Raw genomic sequence first — 12653 nt, forward strand, 5'->3', positions numbered from 1 at the left:
AAATTCAAAATATTTAATATTTTTATACAATATTGAAGGATGCCAATTTTAGCATCTAATTGGTCCTTGTTTGTCCACATGAGGAAACAGGCCCTTACTGGGCACTGTACAGGTTAGTCACACACTTCTACTATGCTCTGGAGCGAATTCTCTCATCCCACTTCATGTGCAATCACAAAAGAGCACAGACTACTATAACGAAGTGGTAATACAGTCGTGTTTCTTAAACAGAAACTAGATGTAAATTGAATGTGATAAAAGCCGTATAGTGCAACAGCCTCATCAAGGATTCCAAGAGTCTTGCATGCAGGGTGTCTGGATAATCATATGCATCTGTAGTAAGATAAGTAAAAGCAGGGCGACTTGTTTCGATACGATGAAACATCTGATCAAACTAAGCAGAATTCAATGAAGGATGCTTGCTGGGCAATGCCTGAGCCCCACATACTATGGTCTTAATTGTTGAGGATGAGAAGCGCTCCACCATTCCTTTAGAATCCAGATTTAGAGAAAGTCCCTCCAACTTCAACCTTTGCAGTAGGTATCAGAAGCCTTTTCCCAATACCCACTTTAAGCTCTGATCTAAGATAAAAGAACCAATTCATCGCATTCATTTCAGTAGCTCTGCAGAACTTGAAACCGAAGATGTTAGAGCCAGGGATAACAATTTTCTGGGGGGGGGGGGGGGGGACATTCACCCTCATGGATTGATTACACTATGTAACAAATTTCAAGTTTTCTTTGTACTCGAAAAAGTACAAGTTTTGTTTTCATGTTTGCTTAGCCTAAATAAATAAAAAAAATGAGGATTATTCCCCCTCAAATTTTGCTTTTCTGATAAAGTAATAGGCATTTGCGAATTGGTCACTTTTACTATTGGCTGATGGGATGACTGGAAAATAGTCCATTTATTACATAATAACTGAGTGATACTCCCCTAATACTCACATGATCTCACTTTTCAGGTATTAGACCTCGAAACAAAAATTTGCTTTCCCGATTACAAAATCAGAGTTTAAAACATAAAATGGTTTTTTTTCTACCCTTATAGTCATTGTAAGCCATTGGGGAAACTAGGCTGACTGCCTCCGCAGGGACATAAAATTGTGTTACATAGTGTTATCCAGAGCCACAAAATGGTCTATTGTTTGTATTTTAGGCACAGGGAAAGGGGGAGGGCTTTCCCTTACATGCATATGTCTCTGTCTCGAAGAAGACTACATATAGGGGGGCCCAAAAGAATCGTATTTGCCCAGGGCTTGAACTTTCAGGATCAGGCCCTGGTGTTATCTGTCACCAAACTGCAAGTCAGTGTTGCCTTTAAATATATTCATGTATCTTATTTATGGTTTTACAATTTGGTCAACAAAAAATGTGACAATACCTATGTTGAAAAGTCATCTCAATAAATACACTTAGAATTTTTTTTTTTGACAACTCCCTTGTGTCCTGCTTTCTCCTGAAATCAAATCTCAAACTTCTATTCTGTGTTCTGCTTTTAAAAATTTTGCCTCCACTGAACTACTTCTGAATTTCTTTACTTTTTGCCCACCACTGTCATTTTCATAATTTCTGCTTTCCTTTGCCTTTTTTCTGAGTTTCAACTCCCTCTTCATCCCCCACAGCTCTTTTGGGCTTCCTGGGCCCATCCTTAAAACCGGGTTAAATAATAATGGCCACTGTTAAAAAAAACTCTACATGTTTTGCGCAGTCACCTTTGCAATAAACAAATAAAATGGTTACCAATAGCGAACAACAAATAAGAACATACAAATACTTAATAAAAAATAATAATAACACACAATTCACAATATGTATAGACTATGTATTGCTTCATGAAAATGATCTCTAACAAAATAAATAAAATACAAGTAATAGAAACAAGAAAAATTTCATCACAACCACTTATAAGTTCCACAATTTGTTCACATTCTATCACAAATTTATCCCAAAAAAATACTAATTTTACCCCATGAATTATTCTTATATATACACATCATAATACTCAAGTTCTAAAATCAAATTTTTATCACCAAACAATTTTTTTTAAAGATAGCACACATAAAACATTTTTTTCGCCCTCTTTTGAGAATTTTCTATAATTGAAGCAGTGTAAAAAGGTCTCTGCATATCTTTATTTTGCCAAACTCTTCAATGCATCATATCAATTGCACGAATATCAGTAAAAAAGGTCATCATTTCATTCGATACGTGCTGCAGGGCTGCAAGTAGCCCTGGCACCCCAGTATTTGTTCTTTAACAAATTCTGGGGCATTAAACATTACTGGAGGGGGGCACCAAAATGCATGCTTGCCACTAAGGTAACCCTTAAGGCAAGGGCGCTCAACCATTAGGAGAGTGTGGGCATTTTTATAGGTTTGAAAAGGCGTCACTGACTGCTTAAGTGATTCGTAAATGTGATGGGGGTTATGCAAATGATCTGCATATATGCCGCAGGCCACTTAAGTCACGTAGAAATCATCGATGGACCACTTGAGTGATCTGGAACTGTGCTGTGGGAACTTGCATGATGTGGAACTACACCATGAGCAGATTAAGTGCTCCAGAACTGTGCCACACAGTTCTTACTTAAGTGATCTGTAAACATGTCGAGGGTCACTTGAGCAATTGGGAAATGTGTTGCAGGTCACTTTTATGATGGGGAACTGTAACATACCACAGCTCACTTAAGTGCTCTGAACTGTATTGCAGATCACTTAAGTGATGTGGAAATGTAGTGTGGGCCACTTGAGTGATGTGGAACTGTTCCATGGGCCACTTAATTGCTCCGGAACTGTGCAGCAGGTCACTTAACGATTGGTAAATGTGCAGTGGGTCAATTAATTGATGTGAAACTGCACTGCAGGTCACTTAGTGATCTGTTAATGTGCCACTTATTTCAATTTTTGCAAAATTATATTAGAGGGCGCAAGCCACATCAGATTATTCTGAGGGCCACGGGTTGAGCATATATATATGCCTTGAGACATCTGGCTACTTTTCTTAGCATTTTTTCTATAAAATGGTACTGGAGTGAGCTTTGATAACATATTTTTTATAGAAAGTGTCTCAAAAAATGGTGAAAGCAATAACAAATTTTGGACTACTCATTGTCATTTTTGTATCAAATTTTAAACAAAATTCATGTAATATTTGAAACGATTGCAAAGAATTCTGTTAATGAAATGTTTTGTTATTTTCAAGCTACATTTAGCTTGTGATGATGAGGTTATGAACCAAAATTTAAAATTGTATAGTATGTTCTCATAAGTTACACTTAAATCTGTGATGTCATATGAATTTTTTGAAATTTAATTTAACATATCATGCATAAAAAAACACTGTAATCACACAAATGCATGTAATAGACCTTAGATTTTTATTTATAACCCTTGATAATATGACAAAATATCGTATTAAAATTTTGTAACGATATAATCATTAGACTTTCAGAAATCATGTTTCAAACTCAAGTAAAATGTCAGGAAAATAGCATTCTTTGTAACATGTGTTTAAAGTTTTCATTCTCACAGATTACTCTATGTAAAAATGCAACACTAAAATGGATATTTCGGTTTTAAGCGTCTTACAAACATAACAAGGCCTGTTTTGGAATCATAAGAATGGGGCTTTCATTAAAAAAAAAATGCTTTCTCCCAAAATGAAGCTTCAAATGAAGTCAGCTATTTTAAATGCATGGGTAACGTTCTCTGTAATTCTTTCTATTTTTTATGCAATATTTGTTGATGTTGTATGCAGAAGAATATTTACTAAGTACAGCTGCACACCCAGCTCACAAGGAAACATTTCTCCCTGGGTATATGAATATCAAAGTAGAAGAGTTGTAAGTAAATGAGGACTCGAGTAATGAATGCCAGCACTCTGTCACCAGCCCTGTCGCTAAAATCTCTTCCCATCCAGCTTTGCGGAGGAGTCTGAGGACGAGGGTAAAGAAACTTCGAGGGATTTCTTGCTATAGTGATATGATCAGTAGGGCACTGGAGGAGCGAATAACTGAGGGCTAAATTTGCAGACCTGTAAGAATATGACTATTAGAGGCAAGGGCAATGTCGTACTCGCCCCAAAATGAATTCAGAAATCAAAATCTCTTACATATGGCTTAAATCAAGCATCTACAGGTTTTAAACACTCCTGACGATCCTGGTTTTTACATATGGTCTAATATGAATCTTGATATTCCTTTCTTTTAATCATGAATGTTGAAGCTATTATAACAAAATTAATAAATTCTAAGAAATTTGGCTTAAGAAAAAAATAGGTTCTTTTACGTTGAGTGATGTAATTTGGTGCATCTTGAATTTCGAAACCATTTCTAGCTTCTGGGTAGTTTTGAAAGCTTCAAGAGAGCGACACAATAATAGACAATTAAAAAACATGAATTGCTAAATGCATAAATTCATGTAAACCTTTTGCTCCATATCTAAAGTCTAGCATCTTTGCAAAGTGGCCAGCAACTAATCAGCCACTACATGAATTATGCTGTGTCTGAAGTCTGGGCAGAGTGTGCACTCAGGGCCGCAACTAGTGGAAAACAGGCGAATCTGGTGCTCCGGCAGAACTAGAGCAGGTGCTAAATTCACCCTTAACTGCTCCTTCTACATTATGCAGGGGCACCAAAATGTATGCTTGCCCTGGCGTGGCCAAGTATCTAGTTGTAGCCCTGTGTGTAGTGGCCAATTTACAAAAACACTAGACTTCAGACTTGGACTGTGACATAGATATATCTCATAAAATTAGAGCTATGATTTACATTAAATACACAAAACAAATAAGACTAGTTGCATAAAGGTGTGCTTGGTGATAGAATTCACAAGGTGCATGGTTCTACGCATCATTGATGCCACCATGAATCGAACATTCTGTACATTCTCGTGACTTAGTCAGGATTTTCTTTGGATGCTGCCAAGCATGCGCTGAATTTTTTCTTCGTTGCGAAGTATTGTGGATTTCAGAGCTCCATTGGCATCCAACTGATCCTGGACCAATTGATCTAGGTCATCCAGCTGGATTCGCAGTGGTTCTAAGGCTGATTCTGTGATACTGCGAGAAGAGTAAAAAAATATTTCCAATGTTGCAAATGGTTAATAACAGTTACTAATTTAATACTGATTTTTTTTAAGTTAGTATGTTATAAATGGTTAGCAATGAAAGTGTAGCAGAAAATACTGATTTTAAAACTTAGCTATTATATTCACTTTCGAGAAGCAAAAAGTTTTTGCGATTTCCTTGGTTCTGATATAAATTAATTCAGCATTAACACAAACCTGTTTTTTGTTTCTCTCCCCCCCCCCCCAAAATTTTATTTGAAAATCAAGAGATAAAAATAGTGGAATAGATTCGAGTATGATATGTCTAAATAGTTAATCACTTTCATAATAGCATGAAATTGATCCTTATTATGCTGAACAAACCTTTTTTCTTTGCGCAGGGCCATCAAGTTATGCTTATGCTCTTCTCTCCACATCTTCAATTCTGTTCTCATAGAATCAACATCTTCCTGGAGATAGTCTAACATTCTGCCCAAAGGATACGCTGTTTTGCTGACATTTTGAATGTAGTTGCGGAGCTGCTCCAACTCCTTGTTAGCTGATTCCCTTATTTTGTTCGAGGCTAGTTGCGATTTATCCTTGAAAAAGAAACATTTTTTCAACACTTCACATGAAAAAAAAAATGCATTTAGTAATTACAGATTTTTTATTATTTATTTTTATTTATTTATACATCTCAACAGGCTGAGCCAAATTACAGAGATGGAAAACCACTACAGACATAAAAAATACCAAAAGTACAATATAAAAGAAAAGTAAAATAATAATAATGATTTGTCAAATTTACAAGTTAAAAAAACAAATGATACAAAAATATATATGCACAACGGAAACACAAATTGAGAATTCAATACAAGGAAGACAATGCCACGTCTACGTAAAAAATTTGCATATGAAAAACTTGAATATGCACAGGGGCATATTCCTTGACTAGGTCAGGCTTTTCTCAAAGCTTCTTAATAATCTCATTCAAATAAAAAACTGAAAACAGATGAATTGCATAAAAATACAATATACAAAGATAAGGAAATTAATATGAAAATCAAATGAAAACGAAAGAAATAAAAAATCGTGATGCCAAAGAACTCTTAGAGGAAAAAGCATTAATGAGAAATATGAGCAGCACCTAGCGGAATAAGGAATCTTTAAGAAAAATATCAGGAAATTCACCCGTATTATAATTTTTATATGCTCGAAAAATTGGTGAAGTATCCAAAATGTTTGTACATGCACGAGGTAAATAAAATATCTTTTCATTTTGAAACTAGGAATGCTTTGTGAAATGCCAAAAGACCTAATGCTAAATTATCCCAGTGCTAATCAATTTAACAGCATCAACCACTGCAATTAACTCCTTAACAATCAGGGTCGAGATATCTCGCCCCAACGTAAATGGAAGAAATTTATTCCAGTTCTCTGCCTTTTTTTACCCATTTTCTATTCATCAAGAAGCTTCATTGCAACAGTGAATGGAAGTTGTGTTCCCCTCCATTTTTTTATTCCCGTATTTAGTGATTTTCCTACCCCATATAATGTATCTCTCTACTATATATAAGAGCAAGAAATAGAACACATGGAGAAGACGAGAAAGAAATTTACTGCACTCTTTATTCGCCCTTCTACTTCTAACATGCAAACAAGGAAACTTGTTTCATGAGATTCATCAATGGTACTTCAAATACAGATCATCCAAATTCGTTGCCAAAAGCCTGTATGTTGGGGGGGGGGGGGGTTAAATATCTCTCTACTCATTCAATCCAATATAACTGCATTTACTCCAATAACTGTTACACATGAACAATTTCTAAAAAGATCATAAGAAGTGTAATCTCAATGTAATGATACCCTGTGAACTAAGAAAAAATACTGCTGTAGGAGGATTATTGTTATATAAAGACGTAGCATCATAATCACCCACCACCAAATTTATGCTGTTGTTGATATCTCTTGTATATCAGCATTGTTGTTGTCACAACTAGAAAATATACTTGTAAGCATTTATTTGTCACCAAAAAAAAAAAAAAAAATCAGTCAATTCATAAAATTCAGTTGGATGTTTCGTTTGTGTTGAGTGGTTTACCTCATTACAGAAAGTAGCAATGCTGACAACTTCGTTGCCACTTTCAGTGATGATGCAGAGCGAAACACAGAAATTACCAAACTTTCTCGGAAGTACAAAAACAAGTAACAAATTACAAAATATGTTGAAGGCGACTTTTTGAGCAAGGCATAAAAAAATCAATTGTTGTAGAGCTTTAAATTCACTTAAAAAGTATTTCTATAGAGGGATGTAAAGGAGATCCTTGTATCAAAAGCAGTTTAACATTAGACTAAAGGTAATTCAAAACAAGATTTGAAAAGGTATCATTGTAGAGAGGATTCACCATTATATCGAGGATCACTGTAGCGAGATTCCACTGTATAAAATATTTTATTTTTATTTTTTTTTTATTTTTGTTATATCACTCAGTTGTACCCAGTTAATAAATTTTTCACAAATTTATAGCCTTTACTATTGTATTTATATCTGTAATACGTGTAATAACTATATAATATTCTGCTTTTTTTGCTAATAAAAAACAAAACAAAATTCAGATTTGGCAAAAACTTACAATTTCAACTTTCATCGAAGGATGTTGGCTTCCACCTTCCAAGTCCTTCTTAGTGGCGAGGAGTTGTCGAACTAAGCTTCCTGTTGGTTTAAAAAGAATATTACCATATAAGAATATTAAATGATGCAGAGTATTAAGAAATACAGTAGACTCTTTGTAATCCAGCACGTATCAGACCAGGGGTATACCAGAATAATGGAAGGTCTTCGAAAACAAATGCAGTCAAATTATTTAAAAACTGTTATGCACCATATTTTCATTAACAAAATGTCATATAAAGCCAAAAATGAACTGAACTTTAAATATGAATTTAGAATATTATATATTTTATATATTTTAATGAGTTTGCATAGTGAATCTGTGCATTTATTTTTTGTGACAAAAAAAATTGTAATTGTATTCAACATCTGGTAATGGCACAGTGCCATTAGAGTAAAAAAACTGGGGTGCACAGGGGCATATTCCTTGACTAGTTTAGGCATTTCTCAAAGCTTCTTAGTAATCTCATTTTTTTGAATGAGAGTTAATGTTTCAACTGCAACAACATTGCACACACTAGAGAAACAACAGAGATGCAGACATGATACTATCACAAATGAAGGAGACTGTGAACCAAATTGAAGTAAAGATTGAAGTATAGACATGATGGGTGGGTTACAATAGAGAATATTGTTCGGTATTATTTTCCTCCTAAGCAGCAGACGCATATAGAGACATATTATGACATTTTTTATTTCTTCACATTTGCAAAGAGCCAGCACACCCTCCCCCCATAGATAAGATCTTTATATGGATCATATAGTACACATATACTCCATAGCTTCTTAATATAGATTATTAAGAAGCTTAGAGACCCCACATATACAGCATATCCTGGTGGTTTTTTTTTTTCATTTGTCTTCATGTTTTTATCTTGTCAGCATATTTATATGGGAATGTTTATACTCATATGTTTTTCCAATAAGAAAGCCGTCCAGTGAGAGAATAAAAGAGCTAGCAAGAAAATGTGAGATTACTGAACGGGCAGGATTATTGAGAGTCAACTGTACAGTTAAATTAAAATATCTATGAGCACTGGCATATACATATGTGGGAGGGTTGGAGTCACACGGGCAGCTCAAGGCAATATTCTCAGCCATGCTAAACATTGTTCTGGTGCCTTTCTGGCATATAAGCTATACCAGTGAAAGGAAGCTGAAAACTTACAGTTGGGTTTCAAGCTAGATGAAATGCATTAGAAATCACTCATTTGCAGTTGAATTTCAAAGATTTTTGAAGGAATATTTTTATTCAATTTTTTTTCCTCTTCAAGCTAAATTTCGCATCCCATGTGACCACATGAGTAACACAGTCCTGAAGCCAACACTGTTGTTTGGAGTTCAACCCCCCCCCCCAGATCTGCGATTTTAGCATTTTTTGGAGTAAAAAACACCCCCCCCCCTCCCAGAAAATCCTGCGTGCGCCTATTTCTATTAATAAAATAAATTTATTATTCAACTGAAACTTTTTTTACCATATCAGTGGGAGTGGGAATGAATTTGCCTCCACAAGTTCTTCAGTAGATAACCCATAATTCAGTAGATACTACTTTTCAGCAGCATTTTATAATGGTTAACTATTTGTGCCACAGTTAATATAAGTATAGTCAGATAAACGATTTTAAGACATATTTATGTTTTAAATACATTTTAAAAATTTGAAGAGATAATCATAAAATTTGATCGATATGTAAAATATAAACACCACATGAAAAATATGAAAAGGGAAATCTCATCACCATAGTATGTATTGACGAATTATATGACAAACAATATACCTTTATCTTCATCAGGAGTTTCTTGTAAAATGGCAGGTTGCAACTAAAAAAATTCAACATTCCATACATAAATCACTCATTGACAAATTATGCATGCTATAATAAAATACACCTCTTTTATTTTACAAATAATTTTGACTCATACATAAAAATATAGTATATCTTGCTTATTGTGTCATCAAGACCATACAATATGAATATATTAATCAAGAAAAATTTTTAAGCAGGATATGTTTTGTTACATTAAAAAAAGTAAGAGATGTCTTTAACGGTAAAATGTCTCAAGCAGAGACTTTTCAAAAGGAAAAAATGTATCTTGCGAAGACTTCTCAAACAGAATCTACTGCTCCTGATTTTATATATTATGACAGTACTTGCCAACCTTTTTGATGTCGCAGAACTCCTGTAGTAAAGGTGTGATGAGTTACTAGTCACAACCAGGGTCTCAATGAGCAAACCAATGCAAACCAATGCAATTAGAGTCAAGATCGAACTCTGAATAATTTATTTTTAATTTACATAAAATATTTAACAATTAGATTTAGAAATATTACAACTTTTGACAACACTGATATCACTAAGTCATTGGTCCATACATCCAATCACTGGAGATCAATTTATCGTAGCTAAATGTTTGAAGTCGACTCCTTCACCTTATTCTCTCTACTTTTCTCATTACCTTGTTCTCTCTACCTCTCATTACCTTGTTCTATTTACCTCTCATTACCTTGTTCTATCTACCTATCTTTACCGTGTTCTCTCTCTACCTTTCTTTACCATGTTCTTTCTCTACCTCTCTTTACCTTGTTAGGCCTTACATGATGAAGAAGCAGCCTTACAAGTTCAGGAACATGGAAGACTGAAGAGGTATTCCAAAACTATGACATCGTAACTCCTCGTGTGGAGTTGACCAGCAAGTGATAAAGTGCGAGTGAAATGGAATTACAAGTGAAAAGCAACAAGGTTGTCACCCTTTTATACTGAAGAGGGGACCAATCACAATCGATTGAATCACTAATTTGCATATATTTTGGATTTCTTTCATCATCGTGCAATCATGATGCGACAGCATAACCATGATGTCATTTCATCATAAACAGTCAGTTGGGCACCTCAGAAACAATGTTTGCCAATCGCATTGGATCGACGCAGGCCATAACGTTCAATGAGCTTGGGTCCATACCAAATGACCTGACTTGTGATGTTTAGGTGAGAATTATTCAATTAATGACAAAAACACTTTAGAACACATTTTGAAAAGGGTGGTTCTCTCCACTTGCCACAGGTCTGATCTGTTACAAAGGTCAATGCCCTGTAGACCCCCCCCCCCCTGTAATGTCAGGTCAATTTCAGCGTCACACTGTAATAAAACCCAAAATGATTTTTTATAATTTGCATATCACACAAAAAATTAAACCTGCAAACCCTATACAAAGTGCTTACAGACCCCTGGGGAGGGAGAGGTTTGTGGACTCCACAGGTTAAAAGACTCTACTACTACTTAACAGAACATGCACCTCATACACATTATTCTGAGGAATTTCTAACAATTTGGTACTTATCAGAATGTGTTGTGTGTGTATGTATATGCATAGCCCTGATGTATTTCGGTTGTTAGAAATGTTTTCACTAGTGCTGCCATCTGTGTTCTATATTTTGAAGTAAACATGTTAAATTCTTGAACTTTCATGTTATGTAAGTATGGTGTTGAAGAACTGCTGCTCTCTGTGGACAGACTTTTTCAAATAAGAGACCGTCTCGCATCACCCCTTGAAGTTGGAAAACCGCTGCTGAAAAGCACTTTCTTTTCAACCGAGCACAATTCCAGTTTATCACCATGGGCAATTTACTACCAAATGAGTTGTGCCAGAAGTGTGAATTTTTGTATCTAATAGCGTGGCTGCCTGGATACTACATAGTGTTGTGTCTGATTTTCCAGTGTTGCCATTTATATTTCAGAAGTGAAGTGAAATGATTAAATATTTGAACTGTTTGTAGGCCTGTTGCTCTCTGTGGATTTTCACTCTCTCAGCATGGTTTGTGACACCATAATTTCATTGCAATTTTCATTCCCCTTGATGCTTACTAACAACCCTCTGAGTTTGACAGTTCATTAAAAGAACATCCAGTATAATCAGCACAGACAAATTAAGATTGTTTTTAAACATATAATCTGGAGATTATGAGCAGTAAAATACTGTAATAATCAAATTTTGTTCACCTAATAAGACATTTTTAGCTAATTTTACTTCACACACTAACAATGAAAAAATAATGAATTTTTCTTGCGCTTTCATTTCAAAAAATTCCTTTTGACTTTTACTAAATTCAGACAAACATAGAAAAAAAAACACACTGGTGGCTCCTCAAGCTGAGTCTCTCCTTTGTCTTCAGCAACAACGTATGTTTCGTCCTCATCATCTTCATCAGACAAATGCTTATCATCAATGATCACATTTTCCACTGGTTTTGCTGTTTCAGGTCTGACACTGATGATGAAATAAATTCTGAATTATTAAGGATAGTAAAGCAATCATTACATGTAAACTGAAATAAATTCCCAGCACACAAAAACTGACTCTTATGCTTGAGTTCATCTGATCTGTATTTGATAAAGAAAAATTAGCCAATCTAGGGTGAGAAAAAAAAAAGTAACAATAGGTCAGTTTTTTTTTTAGCTCTTGTGCACATACACACATTATCTACATCATACGTAGAAAGACCATTATTTTCATCGGCCCTTGTGCGTTATGACACAAAGTGAAACAAAACTTTTCCTCAAAAGTTTGCAATTTTGTTTAATATTTTAAGTCAACATTTTTCAAAATTTCTGCCAAATAAAACTAATGGCATAGCATAATAATTGCATAATGGCAAAATTTAAATAATTAGTATTTCTTAGAAGTGGTAGGCTATATGCTTGATGTCTAATTTATTTTTAATTGCATACTAAACAAAAAAAAAAAAAAAAAATTATCCATCAGAAGCAGCATCTATACAAGAAATTATTGACTAAAATCCCATTTCATCTAGGAAAAATTTTTACTACTTCTTCTATTTGCAAAACTTATACATACACAAAATTAACTAAAATAACTGATTTCTGATGGCATAAAACTGGCACTCTTTTGCAAATATAATAAATAAATGTCAATA

The 12653-nt window shown here is 34.5% G+C and overlaps 1 protein-coding gene across 1 annotated transcript in view; it reads right to left on the reverse strand.

Moving 5' to 3' along the window:
- Window positions 1-677: 677 nt before the first annotated feature.
- The window catches only part of LOC149081420 (intraflagellar transport protein 54-like), a 28961-nt gene continuing 16985 nt past the window's right edge, over window positions 678-12653 (reverse strand). Inside the window, exons 12-16 of the mRNA XM_089238267.1 lie at window positions 11854-11986; window positions 9498-9540; window positions 7682-7761; window positions 5433-5647; window positions 678-5061 (exon numbers count right to left, since the gene is read on the reverse strand). Of these exons, the coding sequence (XP_089094393.1) occupies window positions 4902-5061; window positions 5433-5647; window positions 7682-7761; window positions 9498-9540; window positions 11854-11986 (631 nt within the window). The 3' untranslated portion in view covers window positions 678-4901. The remainder of the gene's footprint in view (window positions 5062-5432; window positions 5648-7681; window positions 7762-9497; window positions 9541-11853; window positions 11987-12653) is intronic.

The sequence above is a fragment of the Pholcus phalangioides genome, unplaced genomic scaffold, assembly GCF_987345545.1.
Source record: "Pholcus phalangioides strain wild (caught in Gottingen) unplaced genomic scaffold, Ppha-v1.0 ptg000010l_1, whole genome shotgun sequence".
NCBI classification, from domain to species: Eukaryota; Metazoa; Arthropoda; class Arachnida; order Araneae; family Pholcidae; genus Pholcus; species Pholcus phalangioides.